The sequence below is a fragment of the Platalea leucorodia genome (assembly GCF_965183815.1).
Source record: "Platalea leucorodia genome assembly, chromosome: 4".
Classification (NCBI taxonomy): domain Eukaryota; kingdom Metazoa; phylum Chordata; class Aves; order Pelecaniformes; family Threskiornithidae; genus Platalea; species Platalea leucorodia.
The window spans coordinates 38,464,514-38,487,905 of record NC_138826.1 but is presented as its reverse complement, the minus strand read 5'-3'; the positions used below and the strand labels follow the sequence as shown (position 1 = coordinate 38,487,905).

At 49.3% G+C, this 23,392-nt stretch overlaps 2 protein-coding genes across 12 annotated transcripts in view; one reads left to right on the top strand and one right to left on the bottom strand.

Annotated features, from left to right (window-relative positions):
• Nucleotides 1-246: 246 nt before the first annotated feature.
• Nucleotides 247-7,094, bottom strand: ANAPC16 (anaphase promoting complex subunit 16). 3 transcript variants are annotated; one of them, XM_082309512.1, is made up of 4 exons: nucleotides 6,988-7,094; nucleotides 5,191-5,348; nucleotides 2,938-3,012; nucleotides 247-1,076 (listed from the first exon to the last, which is right to left on the bottom strand). In XM_082309512.1, the coding sequence occupies exons 1-4, from the start codon at nucleotides 7,041-7,043 to the stop codon at nucleotides 961-963; spliced, it is 405 nt and encodes a 134-aa protein (XP_082165638.1). In that variant the 5' UTR covers nucleotides 7,044-7,094; the 3' UTR covers nucleotides 247-960. The 3 variants fall into 3 exon arrangements, with proteins under 3 accessions (XP_082165638.1, XP_082165639.1, XP_082165640.1); XM_082309513.1 differs by having other exon boundaries at nucleotides 6,983-7,058; XM_082309514.1 differs by lacking the exon at nucleotides 6,988-7,094 and adding an exon at nucleotides 6,278-6,675.
• The window catches only part of ASCC1 (activating signal cointegrator 1 complex subunit 1), a 38,888-nt gene continuing 22,335 nt past the window's right edge, over nucleotides 6,840-23,392 (top strand). For 6 of the 9 annotated variants that reach the window (XR_014227913.1, XM_082309506.1, XM_082309510.1 and 3 more), the window contains exons 1-7: nucleotides 7,421-7,665; nucleotides 8,842-8,960; nucleotides 10,210-10,309; nucleotides 11,250-11,347; nucleotides 12,778-12,956; nucleotides 20,295-20,431; nucleotides 22,663-22,782. Coding sequence is in view for 8 of the 9 variants with exons in the window: in XM_082309506.1 (XP_082165632.1) it covers nucleotides 7,664-7,665; nucleotides 8,842-8,960; nucleotides 10,210-10,309; nucleotides 11,250-11,347; nucleotides 12,778-12,956; nucleotides 20,295-20,431; nucleotides 22,663-22,782 (755 nt within the window). In the remaining variant the exon portion in view is untranslated. Of the gene's footprint in view, nucleotides 6,879-7,420; nucleotides 7,666-8,841; nucleotides 8,961-10,209; nucleotides 10,310-11,249; nucleotides 11,348-12,777; nucleotides 12,957-20,294; nucleotides 20,432-22,662; nucleotides 22,783-23,392 lie in introns of those variants that run through there. The other 3 variants (XM_082309504.1, XM_082309505.1, XM_082309507.1) reach the window with 3 other exon arrangements.

Below are 23,392 nucleotides of genomic sequence, written 5' to 3'. Positions count from 1 at the left end.
GGCAGAGTTAAACCGGGATTAAAAGCTGATTTAAATCAATCCACTTTTGAGTGTAAAGCAAGCGTGGTTTGGTTCCTCTCAGAGGTTTTTTTTTTAAATTGCGCTTAAGTTGACCATCGTAACAGCCAAGCTGCCTCTGAGCTTCATTACACCTCCTGTTACCTACCGAGCAGCTGATCGTTTCTTTCATCGGACCCCCCCCCACACCAAGCTTTGGAAAGATAAACGTTTTCAAAGACAGAATTATTTTATTGCCACAGAGCAGTCTGATATAGAATAAAGAGGAAAAAGAGTTCCAGGGTATTAAAGATACAGCTTGGGCATCAGAGCGCGGTGTCCTACCAGCACTCGCTGTGCAGACACAAGAGACACAAGCAACGGGGAGAAAACAGCTCTGGCGACACACGGGGTACCTCTGGAGAAAGTGTCACCGCTTGCTCCCTTCCAACCGACCCGGGACAGTTCTCGTCCTGTTCATCCCCCAAAACAACGGCTAGGGCTGAAGAGCGTTTCTGGCAGGGCATTGTCGTACCTCTCCTCTACAGAGGCCTGGCTCGAGCGGCGAAGACGCAGGCTTCCCAGCCCGCGGATCGCCCAGTCCTTCAGCCACGCGCCGGGGAAAGGCCAGGCTGTTACTGGGTTGCCTTCCCTGCCACCACGCTGTCAGTCTTCCCTCCTCTGTAAACAAGAAGGCGATTCTCCAAGTTCTGTAAGACTGATCCTACCTTCTAAGTTACAGAAGTCGAGCCCTGCCAGCCTGTAACGCTGCAGATGACTTAAAGAATCCTGTCATTTCCATTTACTGGCAGCTTTACGGGGGATCCCTACTCTCAACTTAAAAAAAAAAAAGCCCAGTCCTGCTGATGCAGCTGTCAGCATCCTGATAAATGGGGGTGTGTTCTGAAGCCAGGCCAGAGAATGTTTTTCTTCTGCTCCCTGACAGCAGCGATCCAGACACGCTCAGCCTGAGGAGGGAGTGAATCCCAGGAGCTGCTCTATTGGCTTGTACCTCCACTCATCTGCCTCCAGCTCTTCCACCAGACCGGCTAGTTTTTCCATCCGTGCGACTTGTTGATCTGCGAGAAGTTCAAAGGTAACTGTGGTTTGCAATGACAGCGCAATTAAACCTTTCAATTAGATGCAAATTCCCAGCTGTCAATGGGGAACAGAGTAGAGTGAAACCCACCGAGCCGACTGGAATACAAACCCACTCCACACGACGCCCTGTGCCCATGGCGAGACCTCGCCAGATCACAGGAGGAAGCAGGGACGGGCTTTTCTGCCTCGTCCGGCGCTGAATGTGTATTTACCCATCCCTGCCCGTGCCGTGTAAATTCAAGTCCTAACAGGGAAACACGAGGCCGATTAGCGTATGGGGGTAAAAACAGGATGAAGCTCATTTCTTTAGCATAAATATTTATAATGCAAAAGAACAGAGAAGTTCAGAGAGAGCTTGGTCAGCCCACGGTAGAGCTGGGTGCCACGCGAGGAACTCCTCATTTTAACGAAGCTCCTTTGAGGAGGACCTGGATGACTGTAGGATGACTGCAATCAGAGCATGCTAATGGCACGAAGGTCCCCGCGCAGAGACGGGCTGCCTCCCTGGGGATCCCCAAGACAACTTGTTCCTCTCGGCTTTATTTAAAACCGGTTGCGTGTTGGGCAGGCAGGCTCCATTTTCAATTAAATTAGCTGCAGTAGTAGGGAGATGAGAATAGCCCTTCTTCTCTTGGCTCTGCTGGAAATTTTAACAGCACAGCGGCCTCTTGGAAAAACAGCCCAGTACGAGCCAACTTACTAGCGAGAGGAGTAACATAAAATGTGCATGATTTATGCTGACTGCAGCAGTGGGTGCTTTTAAGAGGGACTGTTCTCACTCCACCTCCCGCAGCTGAGTGCTTTTGGGAACTGTCAAACAAGCAAGCCAAAAAAACGATGACCTCGATCTTTTTCTTAAGCCTTCCCCCTTTCTTACAGGGAGGCGACCCGTGCTCCACAAACCAGTTTCAAAGGCTGGTGGTTATCAGGGTGCCAGTCTGCGCAGCAGCCCCCAGTAGCTACAGCCGCAGTAGCGCCGGAGCTGTGGAAACAACGGCTCTGAAGTTCGGCTTTGCTTTTCGGCTCAGAAATACAGGATCACGGCCTGGCAAGCTGCTGCACGCCCCCACACCTCCTCCTGACAAGCCTTGCCGGTGGAGGACAGGAAACCTCTACGATCGGAGACAACCCACTCTAGCTGACAAGGGGCGGGGACCAGAAAGGATGTGACCCTCAAGCAGCAGAGGCCATCGGGTGCTGCGCTCTGCCCAACATCTTGAGAACGAAAGCTGCCGTGCAGTCAAGCCCATCGTTCAGTTACAGGCACCTGGGCAGCGGGCGAAGGCCCCAGGGGGGAAGCAGAAGTTCAAACGAGACGGAAGGCTCTTTTTTGGGGAGGCAGGGAGTGGAGTCAGCCCCATCGTGCCACGCCGGGCACCTGTGTGTCCGTCTTCCCAGCACCTTTGGAAACCTCGCTTGACCCTGCCGATGGTGTCACCAGGGCTCGGCAGAGAAGCAAAGGTGGAATTGAGTGTCTCTTTGCCCGAGGCCAGAGAGACAGCCAGCGCTGGGCCAAGATCATAGCGTGGGCGTTTCCTGCCCATAACCTCCTCTTCTGGCCTCACCTCTCCTGAAGGCAGCCGCAGCACACAGCGATGGAAAAACAAGCTTCGAAAGGCACAGCCTGTTCCCACCCAGGCTGTGTGGGTTCCCGTCGCTTTGCATAGGGCTTGCAAAAGGACTCGATGATGGTCTGACTTAGCGTTAATTCGCCAACTTAAAAGGCTATTCTGCTTTTTTGTGGTCGGCACCCGAGAACATGTCAGCCTTTTCTCCCCGCTCCCCTACCTTCTTCCCCAATCGACATGCAGTTAAAATAGACGGCGCTTTGGTGCTTACCGTGTTTCACTTGCTTTAATGTCGATGCCACCTGATAGCTGAAGACAGATTCACAGAGGAATCTTTCGGAGCCATCTGTAAACAGAAAAAGGGAGGTGGTTTAATCTGAGAGTTTTAAGACTGCGCAGCCTTAACTGAGTGCCGCTGATCTTCTATTTTTACGTTGGAGGTTTGGGTTTCCCCACTTGCCTCGTTCCGACACTTTCCCCTGTGCCAAGTGTGCAGCACTCCGATTTCTGGCCTGTATGGCCCCGCGCTCAAATCCTGTGCGGGGCTTTGGCTTGGCTCCTGGTGCCACTGGGGAACGGCTGTGCTACCCGGGAGACATCCCAGCTGATATTCTGTTACATCCCCCTCTGTCAAGCAATTTTAGTCCATTTTAAATAGAAGGTAAGCTAAGGAAAAGCCAGCTAATATTACGGCAGTCTCCAAGTCCCTCAGGGCTCAGACGCTTGTGTCCCCACAATGCTTTATGATTTCCTACAGACTTTGACCATAGCCCCGCATAAAGGATTTCAAATAATGTGTATCTTGCCATCTAGGTCAGCAATTGATCACACAACTGTCTCAGCAATCTGGAATACATAGCTAATTGTGTGCCAAGTACTGCCATAGTTTATACTACTTCCTTCTTAAAAAAACCCCAAAAACTAAGGGTTTATTTAAAAACAAGCGAGGTGGTTAAAATAACAATAAAAATCAGTCGGTTAGTGGGGATTTTTGAAGGGGAAACTGGTATGCAGCTACCCCACTAGCACCTGCCTGAGGAAAGAATGGGTGTATCACCTTTTATCTCAGAAATTAAAAAGCTAACTTAAAGCTTCCTGCGACAGGGACAGTGTTTAGTTGTTGCTGCCACCCAGAGCAGACAAACTGCCATGTTACTGGCAAACAGGTCAGCCCAAAGCAAAATCAAGTAAAAGCTCCATGCCGTAAAAACGAGGAAGAGAAGCCATTTTTAAGACTCAGGGTAGAAACAGACCCCTGGCCCTGGAAAATCTAATCCGAAGCTGAACCCCAGGTAAGAGGGAAGAGTCAGAGTTTCACCATGCTCAGAGCATCCTCTCGCAAGCTGTTGAAATGCTGTGTTGGTACTGCACCGTGCTATTTCCAAACGTACCCTTCCCTCTTCTCCGACGCCCCAGCCCGGCTGTCCTGCCGAGTGGCTCTCAGGAGGAACAGCTGTCTGTCTATTTGGTAACACGAAGTGCTTCATTATTTTAATTTGTTTTGAGGGCTCGTTAAGTTCTATGAGCAAGCCTTTAGTCATAATTACTTCAATAGACTGGCATATGGGCTCTAATGTGTAATAAAAACAGTCCTGAAACGATGCAGCGATCAGTTCCCAGCTGCCCTGCGCTGCTGTGTTCGTCTCTACCGGAACGCAGTCACTTCTGAGCTGCAGGGCCACCCCAATGAACTTCAGGCTGACGCAGTCAATGGTGACACGGGAAGTTCAAGAGGAGCAGACAGACAGACAGACAGACCTTGGCTTAACCCTGTCATCTGGAGGACCTGCCCTTCCTCCCTGACGCAGAGCAGGGGCAGGGACGTGCAGCTGCAATGCGCCCGGGTCCTCCTTCAGGCAGCCCCGACGAAGCGGGTGGCAGGGCTCGGGCACCCAGAGGCAAGACGCCGCGCTGGATCAGCGCCTCGACCCTCTCCAGGCGGCCCTGGAGAAACGCCCCAACAAGAGTGAGCCCAAAAGGGGAACATGCTCAGCCTTGAAGGATTACGAGAGAGGTGTAGACCTGATTGATCCTCTCACGGACCTCTGCGGCGAGGTTTTAACGTGGGTCAAGGGCAAAACCAAGCCTTACGTTTCCTGGCCAGCAGGGATACAAGCTGCCTCCTGTACCAGCCCAGTCAAATCCAACCCCAGAATGCATTTTGCCAAGAAAAATACTCCTGCCTCAGCTATCTTTACAGCAATTCCTGCCCAACATCAAAGGAATAGCTAACAATGAGCAATTAACACCATCATGTTCCTTTTCAGGTAGATCGCTTCCTCGTCTGAAGTGTTGTCATGGAGCTAACAAACAGGTGACTGCCAGAAAAATCACTTCCTCATGAGCAACTGGTGGGAGAGCCAGGGCTGCTCAGGACCCACCTGAGCCCTGGTGCTTCCTTCCTCCCCCCAGCTCTTGCCAGCTAAAGTCCAAAAAGACAGCGGGGTGCCAAGCTCGGCAACTCCCTTGCAGGGCTGCCTGCACACCAGGAGGAGTGGGGAAGGAGAAGGCTGGGAGCAATCACCTTCCAGCATCTCGCCGGCTCCTTTGGGGTAAGTGAAGAGGGCTTTTCGGGGCGGCGCCAGGTCCGAAACGCTGAACCCTGATCCTGTTACAGAGCTGCCGCTGACTCCGCCGGCTGAAGAGGATGAGGAAGAGGCTGCCATTTCACCCCGTCCTAGCCTGAAAGAACAAAAAGGGAGCAAAGCAGAGTTAGGAAGGGCGTCTCGGAGTTTCCCAGGGTACAAAGCCAGCCACCGCGCACATATCTGATGGCAGATGAAGGTGACGAGGTCCAGGAAGAGCCAGTGAGCACAGCTTCGGGCTGCCGCCCCCGCTCCGTGGCTCCGCAGCCTCAAAGCGCTGGTGGTTCGAGGCTGCCCTGCCTGCGTGGGAGAGGCTGCCTGCACTCGCTGCCTGCGCCCACTGCGGGGAGGGGTGCAGTTAGCTGTCGCACCACGCGGTGGCACCCAGAAACTGAAGGTAACCCACGCTCTGACCCCTCGGATGAGGGGGCCTGGGAATTCAGCTGGACGATCGGAACGTGCATAAAAATAACCTGGCACAGGTCTCTGGCCTGAATTCACTGGCCTTCAGCTGCCTGGCACTTTTCCCACTCCCCAGGGTCATAAAAAGGTGCCTTTTTTTTTTTTTCTTTCCTTTTTTTCCCCCCCTTGTTTCCAGGAGCACAAACACAGAAAAAGTCCTGCTGCCTCATAAAACCTGGAAGCCGGCAGGACCGCCAGTTCCAGTGCCGCATCCTGCATGAAGCCGCGCTGTGCCACTGATTCGCAGCAACTGCTCTCTGTGCTGCTCCAGATGTGCTTTTGCTTTTAAAATATTGCATTTGACCTAGATTGGCAAGGGCTGAGCATCTGCCTCTACAGCAGAAGCCTGGTTGCCTCTTGCACGCCCTTTTCTCAGCCTTGTTTCTAAGAGGTATTGGCTGTACATTTGTCATGATGGAGTACTAAAAACTTGTCACATACCCATCTGATAGTAAAAAAAGCTGTCACTTGGCACTTATAAGTGACAGTGCTTGCTACTCCTCTGAATCACTTGTAAGCACTTGCCAGTCATCCTGCCCATTTAATATGCATCTATTATCCTACCTATTTAATACACTTCTGCAGACACTTTAGGCTATGCAGACAGCGCCTTTGGAAAGCACTCAAGGTTTTAGTGGAGAAAATGGGTTTTTAAAAGGCTGTCGCAACCAGGAATTGCGTGTTCGCTCCTAGTCGAGCTCAAGGCTGTTTCATTTACCGCGTGTGATACAAACCAGCAGCTCACAGGAGGCCGGGGGCTTACGGGCTGTGAGGGGAAATGCCTGGATAAAAGAAACCTTTAATACGGCTATGATACGTCCAGCCACGCCGTTCTGGACAAACCTGGGCCGGGCGGGCCCAGCTCCCCGCTTGTGAGGGAAGCCAGAGGACGCTTTCCACCGAAACGGCGCCCTCCCGGGCTCAGACGCCTGGCGGGCGCCGGGGGCTTTGCTTTAAATAGGACGAGGCAAACACAAGGAGAAGGGGGGAGCGGGCAGCCGGGGACGCTGCCGGCACCGGCCCCGGCCTGAGGCGCCGGCCGCGCCGTGGGGGGGGGGGGCGGCCTCGGTAGCGCCAGGGCGCGCGCGCGGCCCCGCCCCAGGCCCCGCCCCTACCGCGGCCCCTCCCCGGCCCCTCCCCGGCTTCCGTAGCCAGCCGCTCCCCGGTGAGTGAGGCCCCCGGCGCCAGCCTCTCCCCCCCGCTCCCCTTCAGCCGCGGCGCCCTTTCTCCTCCCGGGCCGCCCCCCCGCCGCGCCCGGCCCCTCCGCACCTCACCTGGGCGCCCGGACGGCTTCGCGCAGGCGGCGCGCGTGATCGCGCTCGCGGTGCATGCTGGGGCGGGCGGGCGCGCGCGGCCCCTTCCTACTTCCGGCGGGGGGAGGAGGAGGGGGAGGGGGCGGTAACCGTTGGCAGCGGCCGTTACCCGCCGGGCCTGAGGCGAGCGGCCGCCCCTCGCAGCTCCCGCGGCCTTCGAGCAACCTGGCGGTGCCCTACAGCGTCGGGGCCTGTCCGGTCGCTGCCCGTAGGGACCGCGGGGGGGGGGGGGGGGGGGGATGTTGCCCGGCGGTGAGGCCCGGCAGGCGCTCGCCCCGCGTCTCCCGCAGGAGCCGGGCCTCATCCCGCGGCCCCGGCTGCTTTGTGTCTCCCCTCGCACCACGGCAGCGTTGCTCTTCCTGCGTGCGCAGAGCCGAGGATTCCCCCCCCCCCCCCCCCCCCCCGTCAGGCATTGCTGGTGCGGTGGGGTGTGGTCGCTCCCGGGTTTTTAACAGAGGTCCTGTATCAAGAAATGGTGACACCAGCTCTGCAATTTAAAAAAGGAAAAAAGCAAGCCTGAGTGGAAGCAAAAAAACCCAACAACAGTGTGCTTTTTCATGGCTTATTCCACCTTCCTCGGTGTATGGTTCACACCTGCACTTCTTTCCTTGAGCCACAGGAATGCCGTTTTATTTAAATGTAAGTTCAGGTGGTTGTGAGTCATTTCAGAAGGTGGGGCTTTAATTGAGGGGAAAAGCATTAACCTTCTGAACCTGATGTCACTCCATATCCAACTCTCCAGTCCAGTTTAGGATAAGTTCATCTTCAAAGGCAAGCTCTTCATTTCTTCCTCTCAGGTTCTGTTGTAGTGGACAGGGAAGCCTTTCTGACGAAGGCAAATTTTTTGCTGGAGACTTTGTTTCCTAAGTAACGGGAATTTCTGTTTTAAACACAAGGCAAACCGAGATATCCCATGTTAACAATTTCAGTGAACGTAGAAATCTAAATAGTGAAGATGTGAAGTCTCTGACAGCTGGCTGCCAGTTCTTTGGATCTCCCTGTTGCTTTTGCACTGTTAAATGTTTTCCACCGTAAAAAGTTTAACGCCCGTGTTTCTAATATCGTTTGGAATAATGCAGGGTAGCGTAAGACTTTTAGGCGCACGTCTCAAACTTACCACGGTGTTCTGAGGCGGAGGGCAGGAGGTGTAACCACTCATACCGGCCAGTACCGACCCCTCAGAGCGCTCGGTTTCCCTTCCCTGGCCGCCTCCCGAGCACAGCCCAGGGAACTGGGTTTGCTTTAGAAAAGCTCCTTAGGCCTTTGAGAAACTGGTGGAGGATGGCAGGTATTTGGAGAGAGGTCAGTGTTGTAGGGGATTCCTTGCAAGAGGCTGGGGTCTCTTTGGTCTACAGCTGTGGAAAATAACGAGGTGAAACTGTTCAGAATCCTGAACGGTGCTAAAACGGCACGTTGACTGAGGCCGCAGTGAGTTTTAGCTAAAACCTGTGAGTTTCAGGGAGAGCAGTGATCCGTTGCTGACCTCCTTGCAGGGGCAAAAAACCCAATGCTTCGTTACATATCTTACGTTGCTTAAATTTCCCGTTTTTACTGGGTTGTCCTTTACGAGCTGACAAAGAGTATACTTGTAAGTTCTTATAAATTTAGTTGTTGAATGAGTCACATAAAGTTTGAGAAGGTATTGCTTTTCTGAAATTTCTCATATATACGTATAGGAGGAGGTACAGACCTCGCTTTTTACTGCTGAGCCCCTCAGAGCTCCCCCGATGCCTCTTACAAATTATCCACGAGGAAGCATGGAAATTTACCTTTCCTTGGCGTAAGTTAGCAAACCTGCCTTTGTTTTTGCATTAGGAGGAGGAGCAGGATGGATGTTCTGCGGCCCACCCTGATACGGATCGGGGGGCGAGTGTACAGGAAGAATCTCATTCAAGAGCAGGCCTACCAGCACGAGGAGGAGGATTTCTGCGCAGGTAAAGAGTGCTGCGTGAGGGGTGACCGTGGTGCTGTCAGGACGTGCTACAGGTGAAAGCATCGACGCTGGGGACCTGGGGAGCTCTTGGTGTTCTCTCTGATGTCTTTATGTGCACAAGGACCTGCCCGTGTGGTGGACTGAGGTGTTCAAGAGGGAGAAAAATGCTTTGTCTTGGTCCCTGATGGTTCTGCTGACCAAAGAGTGGGCGTAATCCCAGTTACCTAATGTGGGTTTGGGTGACTGTGCTGCTGCTGACTGTCAGTTTGCTTGCTGGCCGTGAAAGATCTCCAGTAAAAGGGGAAAACAAATTAGCTCTGTAGATCTGTTTTCTCCAGGTTGCTGAATTGCTTTTCTTTTCAGTAGTGTGGTTATTTGCAGATATGGCAGGAGTGGAAGCTGCTTGCTAAAGATCTTCTGCCCTTGCAATGTTTGCTGCTTGAAGAACTGGCCTCTTATAATGTGGCTTTTGGAATGCGTTACCTGTTTTGGGGGCAAAATTCTTCCTGTTCTGATGTATTTTACTTTATCTTTCTGCCTGTGTGTTTGTTGTAGTTCTGCATGAGTTGTGGGCAGAGAAAATCTCTGCTGTTATTTCTGAAATGGAAAGGGTTGTGGCTGTTGTGTCCTGTTTCTCCCTCCACCCTGCCTTTCAGTGGATTAAACAAAGCTTTAATAAGCTGCTTGCCACCCAAATTCGTCCCTGGATGTGTTGGAGAGGAGACAGAAACCATGGCCTGTTTCTGGAAATCACGTTTGGTCCTAACAGGCACGACTGAATGGCCCACGGGTGAAAGGCGCATCTATTCCTCCGTGCCGAGGGTGTGAGAATTTCTCTGTTTCCCAAAACACTGTATCCGAACCCTTGAACCAAACCCATCCTCACCTTTTATTTGTATTCTTCTGCGACTTTGAATCACTGCTCGGGTCTCTGAATGTGCTGGTGGCTTCCACCCTGCCAGGAGAAGAGGTCATTCCCACTGAGTAGTTGCACAACTTCCAGCTGAGACAAAACCTGGGCTGTAACTGCTGCTTTCCTACGCCTCCCAGCCCAGCAGATTTAGAAGCAGTCATTATGTTTTCCGCAGCTGGTAGTAAGGTGAAATAAAAAGCAGTTAGCTGCAACAGAGGGGAGTCCGTTTCTTCCTTTATTTAACCTTGGGAGAAGGTGGCTGTGAGACTCTTGTCCTACCTAAAGCACTGCCACACTTTACAGAGGTTGTACAAGGTCTGTTGTTTTTTTCTGGTAGGCCCCAGTGACTGTGCAGACGAACCCTGTGATGCCTTTGTCGTGGAAGAGACTGAGAAGGGCTTCCAGTGCAGAGTGGAGGTTCCCAGCCCCTTATACAAGTGAGTCTATCTGTTTCTGGTTTATTTGAGTCGCTGCTGGCTGGGGAAGCGGTGGAGCACAGAATAATTTTTTTTTTTTTTTGAGGTGAGGGTAAGCGCCAGATCTCTGAAATGCATTCCGTTTTGTGGATGTGGATTTTAGCATTTGGGAAGGGAAAATTGGCAATGCCTTTCTAGTGCAGTTGGGCCACGCTTGACTCCTAGCCTTCCCTGTGACAGAGACAGCAGGTGGTGCTTTCTTGCTGGCAGGAGAGTTTTTGAGCATCTCTTCCCTTGAACATAAAAGCATCAGGGAGGATGGGAGAAGGGGAGGAAGAACTGGGGTGAGCAGCCTGGCAGGGGGAGTTTGTGAAAGCTTTGAGAGAAAGCACACACGGCTGGAATTGACTATTGACTCCAATCTGATGTTTACTGGGAAGCCTGTAGTGTTCAAAGCTTTATCTAGTTATTTTTGACAGTTTTATTGATTGAATAGTTCTACTGAAATGTAGAGAAGGAAAGTTGTTCTGTTGTGTGTTTGGATGCTGGCAAATGACTACCTCGAGCAAAGCAAAAAGCGGAAAAAGAGCCCTTCGTTCTTTATCAGCTGGGGTAATGGAAAAAAGGGATAACCCAGCTGACGAATAAGCTGTGGCAGGATGTGCTGGGCAGAGCTGTCGTGGACCGCCTGACTTATTTTAGCTTAAGCCAGCTGTGAGCCACGGCTCAACGTCATCCCATGCTCCTAGGCTGGTCTTGCGCGGAGTCCCGGGAGAAGCCTCTGTGCCTGGACCGGGTCCTGCGCACGAGGCTGGGTGCGTCCATCCCTCTAGCACGGAGATACCGAATCTGGGGGGACCCAGCTGTCTGTGGCAGGGTTAGTCTGCTGGCTGGACACGCTTGATGGAGCGTGGCACAGTGACGCTGTGCGAGTGACTCTCTTGCACTTTTATGCCTCCAGGTACATCATTGGGAAGAAAGGGGAAACCAAGAAGAGACTAGAAACAGAGACTCGAACCTCCATCAGCATTCCCAAGCCTGGAGTAGAAGGAGAAATTGGTGAGCTTTAGCATGCACAAAATGGGTGTTCTCTCATCAGCGCTTGCACAGGCATGATTTGAGCAGGGAGGGGGCATAGGCAGTGTTTTTCCTTTAATTCCTGCTTCTAACATGGCACTGACTCAATTTATGGCCCTTGGAAAATCACTTCACTTTTCTCCTGAGTTTATTTTCCCTGTCTATAGATCCTTATAAAGCAGTGTAAGTTTTTCGGGAATAAAAAAATACCTATTTTAAGCCTATGAATAGTCTCACTGAAGTAATTTCAGGGCCTTAAATGACTGGCTGGAGGACTTTGGGGCTGAATGTGTTGGGGATTTTATTGTTGTTTTGTTTTTAAATTAATACCATTTTCATTAATAATGAGCTGTAATATACACCCAGAAAAAATACCGTGTTGTGTATTTATGCATGAAATAAACTTCAGCATCTGCTTTAATATGAGAAGTGTTTTGCTGCCTTTCTGGTTTGTCACTTGATCCTGATAGTGAGAGCAGGCTTTCTTGTACCGTATGTTCCTTCTCATCACTTCCAGTGACTTAAAAAGAGAGGAGGCGTTGCTCAGAAGGGCTGGCCTGTGCGGGTTTCTGCCTCAGTGGATATCCAGAGGGCCCCTTACGCACGCTCCGGTGATAATTGGCACAGTGTAGAGTTACATTCGTGACAGAGCTGTAAGGAGTGACGGGGATCCAACTGCACAGGAACGTGGTAGTACTTCTCAAGAAGTGGGTCTTGACTTCTTCCTGAGAACCGTGAAGGACTATTAGGAAGGTTGAGAGGTGTTGAAAACATGTAATAATAGGAAGCCAAGAAAATTTTGCTCCTTGCAGTTCTTTCCTTTCAAGCTCAAGTGTTCTCTGTTTGGTGCCTTGAAGTGCATGCACAAACGATATAGGCCATCTTGATCTTTGATAGATTTTCTTTTCTTTTTCACTTTGACTCCTTTATGAAAACTTGAAATAATGCTCTAGAAATCTGAAGAGCCGCTGAAATGATAGACTCTTAGTTATTGTTTTTTAGGCACTCAGAGCTGACTTTCTTGAGAGCAGAGGGATACTTTTGATGGTACCATCCTGTCTTTACAGAGGAAAGCACAGCCGTGTCAGGCATTTTAAGTCAAGCGAGGAGCCTGGCGAGATTTCTCTGTGCACGATTGGGGGTTTTAATTTCTATCGCTTCTTCAGTGAGCCCGGAGCTAACAGTAGAGAGGTGCTGTTGTGCAGATTTTTCTAATTCCCTCCTAGCATCTCCTGGATGAAATATTCTTACCTTCACAATGTGCTCCAATATTGATATTTTAAAATGCATGGATAAATATCGTGTAAAATCATGATCCATTCAATTACTCTTTATTTTCCATGGGCATGGGTGTCAGTAGTCTCACTGTAGCTTCACAGAAACCAGACACGTATTGCTTTGTTTCCTTGTAGTGATTACAGGGCAGCATCGCAGCAGTGTCATCTCTGCCCGGACGCGGATCGATGTTCTCCTGGACAGCTTCCGTAAGAAGCAGCCCTTCACACACTTCCTGTCCTTCGCTCTCAACCAGCCCGCCATCCAGGAGAAGTTCCTGCAGTTCAAGGAGGAAGTGTTGGAGAAATGCTCAAAGGTAAGGGTTCACGTGAGAATTAAAATCAAGTGGAAGCCCTTCAGCAGAGTGCCATTTCGTTGACTGAGATAGCTTTTTGGTGTTTACCTTGAAGGCCTTATTCTATTCTATTTCCTAGGAATGTATTTTTAACGGGCCTTTCACTTAAGTTGGCGAATCTGCTGTGAATTTGTTGACTGCTGTTGTGAAATCTTCTGGAAAGTGGAATGGCTTACTTAGTGAATTGTTAGCAAAATATTTTGTTCTCCTTAGAGATTTTTCCTCGGTGGAAGAATATCTAAGATTCAAAAGAGGGCTGGGTTTTTTTTCGTGGTCTTTTTTTTTTGTTTTTAATAGGAAAGCCACTAAATAATCTAGTGGACCTTTCTACATTTTATATGATTTCTACATAACTATGAAACCAGGTAGGAATTCACAAGTTTGCTGCTGCTATTTCATTTTTCTTTTGGTTACTGATGGTGAAGGAAGATGGGTGTCATTACCGGAGCTGAGCGAGAAACAACTTGGTAGCACATGCCGTCCTGCAAATCTAATCGCTTCCCTTCTTCCCCATGAGACTCTGTGCTGACAGTCCCTCCTCCTTGCCTTCAGATCTTATGCTGAGAGCAGCAGGAAATAGTTAGGCATAGGGAAATGAGGAACAGAATGAAGTGAAAGCTGTGTATTCCCTGGTTTATTTTAGCATGCTTCTAGTTTGTCAGAAGTGGTATGTCAGCGCACAGGGCCAGGCTGAGGAGAGGGAATGGTATTATTAAATTGCCATGTCCTCTGAGTGCTGGGAGGACATCTCCAGGCAAGAGAGATGAGTTCCTCTTTGTGGCCGCTGCAGGTTAGATTGCATACACACAGCAGGGTTTTGTGGGCTGATATTATTACCTTCATGTCTGTCAGTTCTGCTTGTGCCTTTCAAAGGGGAAAATACAATCTTGCAGATAGCACAGCTGAAGAAGTTTAGTTTCCTATGTCTTCATGCCGTGGGTGTGAATTATCTGATACCTGGGGAGATAGGAGTTCTTGCTCAAGTTTTCGTGGTCACTTGCATGTCAGTTATCTCTAAGAGCAGAACTGAGCTGGCTTTGCAGTCTTCTCTTTCCTGGCAGTTCTGATTTAAGTCCCTCTTCTCCACCCAGCTGCCTATTTCAGTGACATCTTAGGAGTGTTCTATCACTCAGGTTTCCACCTGATGTTAAATACAACTGAAATTGGCTAATAGATTCATGTATTATTAAACAGCGCAATGCCACGAGCACCCTTTCCTCAGGCTAGGAAGATATCACTGTCTCGATCGTCTACCCCCATTAGCCAGGAGCAGCTATCTTTATTGAAGCTTACTGTTATTAAAGGAAAGGCCTGAAGACAGGGGAATGGAAACCGCCTGAGAAAGTGTTAGCTGGACAGAGTGTTGGACCTCGGGCTGGCGTCAGTGGTGGCCTGGCTCCCTCTGTTGGTGTCTCGTTCCAGTCCTTGTGGGTGGACACACCAAAGTTGCAGGGAGAGAAGCAGCTCTTCGTAGGGCTGGTAACTTCAGCACAGGGCTCTGGTAGTGACTGTTCAAGCTGTTGGCCCTGGACTGAGACTGCTGCTTTCAGTCTGGTGTTTCTCTTGCCCTTTATCCCCTTCTAACTGGGCTTATGGCTGTTACAGTCCTCTTCCTTGATCTCCTCAACCTGTCAGACCTTTCAGACATGGCTGGCCCTGCTCTGCTTGAAGCCTTGGCATCCTGGACTCCGTTCATCTGAGCCACCTCCTCCTCTCTCTAGCTGTCTGCCAGCAGGTCCTGTGGATCTCTCTTCTCCCTCCTCGTGGACAGCAAATCCAGATCTGCTTGCTGCGCAGGGCAGTAACCTCAGTGTCATCCCGTACGTCTTGCTCGATTCTGGTTTCCAGGCTGTCTCGGTGTCAGGCGAATCCTTTCAGTGTCATATCTCTATGATGTGGCCTCTTTTAGTCATCTTTGCAGCTAATGCTCTTGTTTGTGCTCTCACCCTGTGTTTTTATTCCTGCAACACTCTGGCCTCACACAGGACTCGCTCTTCTCCTTGTAGAGAACTCATTTTTCCTGCCTGCTGCTTCGGCTGCATCTCTGCAGCCTTCCATTGGCCCAGCCTCTGCTGGTGATCTTCCTTGCTCTCCAGACCCCTCCTGATCTGTCTCTATCACTTTGTTTCTCTCTTACTCACTCATAAGTAGCAGTTTGCATCCGCGGGTAGGCAGGGAGGTCTGCCATCCGCTTACAAACATTTTAATAAATTTATCTTGGGGCTTTCCCCAGTGTTGTCAGTCACATTCAGAAGGAGCTGCCTGGGAACATCTGCAAACCTTTGCGTGCTCCTTGTCCTAGAAAGCTGCAGAAACCCGAGCTTGGTCAGAGGAGTGCTGAGACCACTGCTGACCAGGCCAGTCATGTTAATTTTTCCTCTTCTTGCCTGACCTCCTGTCTCTCCCGCAATGTTTTTGGTCTGTGTCTGGATGGCACTGAGTCCTGTAAAGCTCTGCTTCATGGTTAGGGATCCTGCAGCATGGGAGTGCATGTGGGAATGAATTTCAGCCTAACAGCTACTTCTGGGCTTCAGTAGCCTCGGAGTTGAACTGTACTCAGAACCAGCATCCAGGCATGAATCCTCCTCATACCAGCAATAGCAACATCTCTGAGAAAGTGCGGCGTTCAAGACATAGCATACCTTTTGCTGCTGCCGAGTCATCAAGGTGCTTTCGGGAATCTCGCAAAACGGTGGCAGCTCAAGCTGCCCTGCAGCAGGACATGTCTATATGGGTGCAGGCAGAAGGTCTGGGGCTGTAGTTCCTGCTCTCTACACTGCATGGGCACAAGGTGCCCCGGCCTGGGAGCTGCAGCGTCGTGTTAGCACTGCTCAGTGCCCTGTGCCTCTCAGGAGGGCCTGAAATGTTCCTGGTACTGCTTACATCAGCTCTAGAGTTTCCATTTTTAGTTTGAAATGTGGAATTCGGTCAGTGGCATGTATTTGGGGATTTGCATATGTTAGCCTAGGAATATATGGTGCTTTATTTTTCTGCCCTTCCTTCTCCTGATGGTAGCAAAAGGGTTTCTAGATATATTGCTGCCTGTTAGTTCAAGGAGTATATTGCAGCCCTGTATGTCTCTCAATCACTCCACCAGCCGGTAATGCCACTCTAATACCACTTTATCTCACAGCAGGGTCTGCTAGAAAGCACATCAGTAATGAAAAACAGTAATTCAAAACGGTCCCTCACAGAGCAACAAGAGAGCTTATAGATTTGTCCAAAGCAACAGGATTTCTCAGGATACTTGGAGAAATTTGAATAGGTTTCAGTGACAGAAGTGGTGCACTTCTCTTCCTGTTGCAATTTGCTGGTGCGAAACGTTGCAGAATTAGGTAAACTCCAGTCTTTGAATGAAGCTCGGTAATAACGGTAAGGAAGGGAAAGGAGCAGGTGTGCATGTGTGAGGATTTCTTCTGGCCATTGAGCATTTGTGAGTGACTCTATTTCTCTCTGAAGCAGTTACCATGCCAACCATTCATTTCTGTTTTATAGCATAGGGTTATGTTGGTGGGTATATGCTTTCTAACTTTTCTTTTTTTCATCTTTAAGACCTTTTTTAAGATGAATGTTGTGTTGAGATATGGAATGCTTCAGATGTCATTCACGCTATTATATGGTCAGAGCAGCCAGACAGTGAAGCAGGGCCAAGAGGAGACTCTTTTGAGGTTAATCTAATGTAAATGTGGGGAGGTGGCTCACCTGGACAGGCTCTTTACTGATGTGGTGCAGTGGGAGGTCCGGATGATTGGATGACCTTGGAAGTCTCTTCGCACAGTCATGTAAGTGTCAGAGTGAGGAGGACTGAAGCATCTGTCTGAGTATGCAGGTGGAAAAGGGAAGCGACTTTGCAGTAATATTGCCGTGAAAAATCACAGTTGGGTCTTTCAGAGCTGTGCAAACGCAGCATTTGCAGTCTTAACAGGCTGCAGATGTAGCACGGAAAAGAAATATGATTGCTGTAATATATGGCAACCTGTAAATATCAAACATTGCTAATGAGATATTATATCTCAGAGTGGAAGGGACAGAAAATGGGCGGGATTTTTCACCCTGCAGCTCTTCTGTCAGTTCTGAGGAAATGCTGTTTTTCTGGCTTGCTCCTTTGTTTGTGTATCAGGGCGGGAGAAGGCATATAGCTGGTACGCAGCATCCTGCTATTAAGAAAAAAAACCAAAATCATAAAGCTGTCTGCAAATATTGGAAGCTCTTAAGACAGTAGAGAGGACACAGCCAGGGAGGAAGAGCTAAGGAGTCTGATCCTTTGCCTTGTCATGTAGAAGGCCTGAAGTGTGTTGTGGTCTACGGTTTCCCTACTGCAGGGCCTTAGATTTGGAGGAACAATGTGCTTGGGCTTTGCAAAGAGAGGTGAAGACTTCAGATGAAACCCTTTCTGTGTTCCTTCTGAAGGAGGAGAGCAAGGGTAGTAGTCTAAGTAGCAGGAGAGAGGACAAAAATGAATTTTTAAGGCCAAGTGGAAATGAGTTGTTGTTTTTTTTAACCATGACAGGGCAGTGTCAGGGAGAAGCATAAGCTAAAATGGACAGTCATCACATACAGATGGTGCGTAAAGGGGATATTCTTCCTGTCTCTCAGTACATCCTTTGAGAACCCAAGTTTGAACAGTAAATTTTTAGAGAGACGATAGAGTCCATTTTATGTGTTTGTATCTGCCAGCGAGTTCTTGCAAACACGCTGCTTTCAGATTCCCCTGTAGAATATGGGGATTCCCTGCTGTGACACCTCGCCTCCCCTGATCTGATGCTCCGCTTTCATTAGGGCTGGAAGCCACTGCTTGCCACAAGCCACTGCGACTTGTGCTATGAGGAATGCCCGCCTTCCCCTGCATGGGGGGGAAACTGGTGAAAGAGGAGCTTGTCACCAAGAGGCACTCTGAGAACATGGCTTAGATCCCAGTGGATCCCGTGCCCATCTCCGATGCTGAATCTCAGCCCTGCTCTTATAGTCGTAGCTTACCTTGGGAGGGTTCCTTAGGTATTTGGAAGATGTCCATAAAGCTCCAGAATCGTTGACAGGATCACGTCTCTTGGGCTCGTTCTCCCTGGAAGAGAACGTGATTTTTCCTTAGCAGTAGTCGTGAACGTGTATTTCTGGGCTCTGCACTGCTCTTGTCCAGCCCTGCTGCTCAGGTTGCAGAGGGCTCATACCACTGGACAGGGCTTCCTGTGAGGCGACACAGTGGTTGCTGATAGTATGCCATAATCTGGGATTAGAATAAGTGGGTTCAAGCTTTTTTGCATCTCGGTGAGCAGCATCCAGCCATGAAGGGCTGCGAAGACACCCGCAGAAACATTGCCTGTTCCAGGGAGAGCTACCTCTGATGCAGCATCTATTTTATGCGTGGGAGAAGTGGGATCTGCCAGCCTGCGAAAGAGTAGGGGTGTAAGCAGGGTTTTTAGGAGCTGTCTGAAATACTAGGGAGCAAACCAGGAAGATTATCTAGGTCTTGGCCTGCTCACTGTGCACTGCTCTTCCCTGCTAATCTACCCAGCAGCGGTATCGTGGCTTGTGGAGGTGACGTGCCATCGCTTTGTCAGCTTTCAGCCCACACTCAGGTGTTGGAAAGCTCAGGGGAAAACGCTGCTTTTGGGGCAGGTTGATGTTTACAGTACAAATTGTGCTGGGGCAGAAAATGAGGGTAGGGCTTTTGCTTTCTGACCTGTGAACTACTTTCTCATTACTGTACATCATCGGTGCGCTCCGTGGGAGTGACATCAGCTGGTTGTCTGTGGCAAGGGTACATCGAACTTTCTCCCAGTTTCTGTTACCCAAGCTGTTGTTTTGTGATGGGCCAAATATCCTCTGGCTACAGATACCATTGGAGAAAAAAGGCTGATGGAGAGAAATCATGTCCTGTCATGCATGTTAACAGCAGTATGAATTAAAGGAAGCCGAAAGGCTTTTACCGCAGAGAGGGGAAGGTGGGGAGAAGTGGGATGGAGCCGTCCCTCTTTCCTCTGCCTGACGTAGTTAGTCTGTGCTTGCTTCAGGCTGCTGCATGGTGCTGAGGTTTGCAGCCTGCTTTGCCACTACTAGCATGGTACGATTTGGGGTTTCAGTCAGCAATAAAGTAATTAGCAGCAGTGGAAGGTGCGTATATGATTTCTCTCTTCTGGGAACCACCACGCTTTGCCAGCTTGTGGCTGCTGGAGCAAGCCCTCGGCCTCTGTGGTGCAGGCTGGCTCGTCTCTAGTCCAGCCCATAAGCACCGCTGTAAAGAAGAGAATGGATGTTGTCATTAGACATGAAAAATGCTGAGTGAGATGTGGGGCATTAAACTCTGACGGGCTGAGATACTGCAGTGTTTAAACATCTGAAAGGTTTTACTTCAAACTCTGAAGCACAGCTCGAAACTTCAAAGCTGTCATTCTCAGTTGGTAGACTTTTTTCAGACAGAGAAAGGCTTCGGTGGCTGGCAAGTGGTGTTGGCTTCTTCTGGAGTTAAAAGTGGAGGTTATTTAATGCGCTGATGGGAAATGGCCACTAAGTGGAAATAATTGTTTTAATATGGGTGTGTTAACCATCCTCGAGGTATTTTTATAAATATCCTAGAACAAAAGAGCATGTTTTTTAAAGCTGAATGTAACCACTGCTCCACCTGGGAACAGTTCTTCCCCAGCAACAACACGTAACTCTTCTTATAAAGGGAATTTAAACTTAATTCATCCCAGCAAACTATAGGGCACATGGGAACAAGAAAAACGTAATTATCAGAGCTGGTATTAGCTGTGCTTGTGTTGTGAGGTGCAACCTGTGTTTAGACAGGATTTAGAGACCATTTAGAGCTTGTCACTACAGCTGGTTCCAGCTTTATTGCACAAAAAACCAGACGTAACTCAAGTTTTAAATCTGTGCTGACTTGTGTTGAGTTTGTTGCTGATGGCAGCTGCCGCTTTGACAGCTGTGGAAGTCTCCTCTTGAAACCCTGTACTGGTTTCAAGCGAGTGCTGCTGTTCCTGGGTCCTGAGTTGGAGCCTGTGGTAACGAGCTTCCAGGCTGCCGTTCAGCAGCTCCGATGAAAAGGCAGGCAGGCAGCCTGCGTGCAGTGGGGGGCTGCGCCTCGCCTGCCAGGCTGAGCTCGCTTGCTTGCAAAGCCTGTGAAATTCTGTTACTCGTTTCAACTTTGAGCCACTACCAACCCGACCAGTGATGCAGCGATAAAAGGTTTGATGCCAGTGGCTTGGTACCTGTTCTCTGTAGTATTTATCCCTCTGATAGAGGGGGTGTGTGTGTGGATGAGATAAGACAACTATATATGAGTGATTGACTGATTTGTAGGATCATGGGGTCAGCAGCAGCCTGTTCCAGAACCCTGCAAAGCTTCACCTGACTCTTGGGACGCTGGTACTTCTGAACGAGCAAGAGATCCAGAAAGCGTGTGACCTCCTACAGCGATGCAAAGAGGATTTTGTGGAGTAAGTGATAAAAAAGGGATGTCATCACCAAGGGCATGAGTGGGGGAAAAGCAGCAAGCTGTCTCTGACAAGGGACAGAGAAGAAAAAAGCAGCTCAATAGTCTGTCTCAACTCTAGAAAGTTAGAAAAAGGCTGAAACATTTAAAATGGGAACAGTAGAAATCACTAAGCAGCCACAAAGACTCTTAACAACATCTCGCAGCTCAGCTCAAACCCTCAGCATTCCCTGAAAACCTGCTCGGCTCGTTTCTCTTTCCCACACGCGTCCCCGTTATTTTTGTGTGAGCAGTTTTTGCTGTTGTCTCCTGCCTGCTGCAGAGGGAGGGACGAGCTCCATTACCTTTGTGCGTTGCCTGCAGTGGGCTCTGGCACGCTGCTTCCCTCCTGCCTCAGAGCAGATGCTGAGGTGTCCTTGACATGCATTTCTTGATGCGGGGAGCTGTGTGCAGGGAAGCCAGCATGAGCCGTGTGAGTAATCAGTCTGAAACGTTCAGTGCTGCTCCAGGACCGGGGCTTTCTCGCTGCCTGTTAACACTGAGCTGCAGATGTTAGGACTTTAACTGCAAATGTGGTTGAATGACACTGTAATTAGCTTATCTCTGTTCAGCTTAGAAATTGGAGATGGCCTGAGGGATTGGGTTATTTATTTATTTCTGCAAAGCCTTTGCGCATAGAGCACAGATCCTTGATTATTTATTTATTTATTTATTTATTTATTTATTTATTTATTTATTTATTGCCTCGGTGCATGAAGAATTAGCCACACTGTGCCAGCTAATATCTGTGGGAATTAATGCATGGCCAAAATTCATACCTCTGCCTTTAAAATGACGGCTCCAGTTGTTCCGCTGTTGAACAGAAATGCAAGTGTGTTTCCAGGGGAAGGCTCTGCCTGCAGCATTTGGAAAGTGCCAGCTTCCTCACAAGTGGATTGAACTGAGGCAGACAAAATCTCTACCCTCCATTTCCTTCAGCGGAGGGGGAATCAACACTTGAGTGTAACCTTTAGGTTATTTCCCCTGCCATACCCAAATAAATATACTTTGAAAATTAATTTAGGCTCCCTTCCACCCACGCAAATTTTCATTAGCGATCATTTACTTTTCTAAATGCAGGCAGTGCCATATGAAGGTAGATGTGCCCTTTTTGACCCTTTTTAGAATACATGGCCTCAAATGCTCTCAGTCTCACATGCATGACAATGTACTTGTGCTGTTTTCCTCCCAGTAAACATAATGGAAGGGGAGCTCGCGCTCTCCTTATTCCACCTGGGAAGCTTTGCTGAGAATCTCAAAAGCAGTCTCTAGGGCAGGCTGAACAGAAGCGAGCAAGGTTAGAGCAAAGTCACGCTCACATTGTTAACTCGTGTTTGTTACTTCTGCCTGCCCAGACACTCCCTGTACTTTCCAGGAGACCTCGGCGTTAAATGAGACAACGGCACTTGCTCACAGGGAGCTTTGGCTGCGGCACCCTGCCTCCCTGTGATGTTCTGGTGGTAAAGGCAAGGAGGCGGCATGTTTGGAAGCAGATACACTTCACAGTGTGTTTGCAGGTGTGGGAGTGCATATTATATCCTGCACACATTTTTGGTTTTGCCTTCCTGCAAGAGTAGCTGGAGCTGGTTTTAAAACAGCTCTATTTACTTCCAGCATTTGTAAGTGGATGTTGGAATGTACTTAAAACTGCATTCTGTATCGAGTCCTTTTCCCAGTGAAAATCAACAAGGTGGAGACTTTGTGTCACGATTGCTCTCTTCACAGGGAAGACAGGAGCTTCTCTGGAATGAGAACTTGTACCATTTTATTGCTGATGGGGTTTGGCCATGGGTGATGGCCTGTGAACATTGACAAGTTGACTTAAAACACTAAACGTATGAGTGGAAATGTTTTTACAGTATTTCTTGAGATGATGAGACAATAGCAGCTGTAGCCTTTCGAGCTTTAGAAATTAGGGAGCCTTTTTTGTGAGTGAGTTTTATTCAGTGCAAACAACCTGAAAGATATGGGAAAGAAAAGAAGTCCTCAGTGGAGTTCACTGCCCCATATAATCTGTATAGCATTTAAGTCCCGCTTAAACTTGAAGTTGTGTTTAACTATGGCAAAAAATGTATCTTATGTCAATCCCTTAGTAAAACCAAATATTTAGTGTATGCATAAGGAGTACTATGTGTTGTATTTCAAAAGCAGGTGTGATGTTTTGCTTTTTAACATAAGGGATTTCTTACATTTTAGCCAAATTGCTGGAGGCAAGCCCCTGACCGTGGAGGTGGCAGGAGTGGAGTACATGAACGATGACCCTGCCATGACGGATGTCCTTTATGCCAAGGTCCACATGAAGGACGGCTCGGACAGGTGAGTTCCCCACGCTCCTTTCTTTCATTCCTCCTGGATGTGCCACGGCAGCAGTAGCGGTGTGCCAGAGAAACCCTCTGCCGTCTGAAGCTGGTGGGTACTGCTAGCAGTCCTCGGGCCAGCAGTCAGGAAGATGAAGTCATTCTTGCTTCCTAAACCGGTTAAGGCAGTGATCTGTTTGCTCTTTAAATCAGTCACTGGTGGTGCGGCTGAAAGATGTCATTTGTTTCTGTAGCAGTCTGTCAGATTGAATAATGGTGTCGTGGCTTGTGCGGTGATAAGATGACCAAGGAGATACTGCTGAGATGACTTAGAAGGCAAGACAGCTTGGCCTCTGCTGTCTAGTTCCCCAACCTGCCATCCAGATTAATCTGGACAGCCTGGCATATTCTGCAGCACTTAATTATTCTTAAAACCCAGGCACACCAAAAGATCCTCAGAAAAGCATGACTTGGTTACAGAGTTGGTTTTTGTGTCTGTAAGCAGCCTGGAACAGGCGCTGGGTGTGAAATGCCTGTCTTCTGACCAGCTGGTGTGAAATCTCGAAGCCTGGTTGGTGTCAGTGCGTGTGTTTGTGCTGTTCGCCACTGTGGCTGATGGCTTTAGCTCT

Bases quoted from the DNA above. Each gene is read 5' to 3' on its own strand.
- ANAPC16 (XM_082309512.1), bottom strand. From the start codon at position 7,043: ATGCACCGCGAGCGCGATCACGCGCGCCGCCTGCGCGAAGCCGTCCGG. The intron at 3,013-5,190 runs GTGATTGCTCCC...TTCTGTTTACAG, and splicing joins AGCCGGCGAGATGCTGGAAG to ATGGCTCCGAAAGATTCCTC. The intron at 1,077-2,937 runs GTAAGCACCAAA...AACTTCTCGCAG, and splicing joins ATTAAAGCAAGTGAAACACG to ATCAACAAGTCGCACGGATG.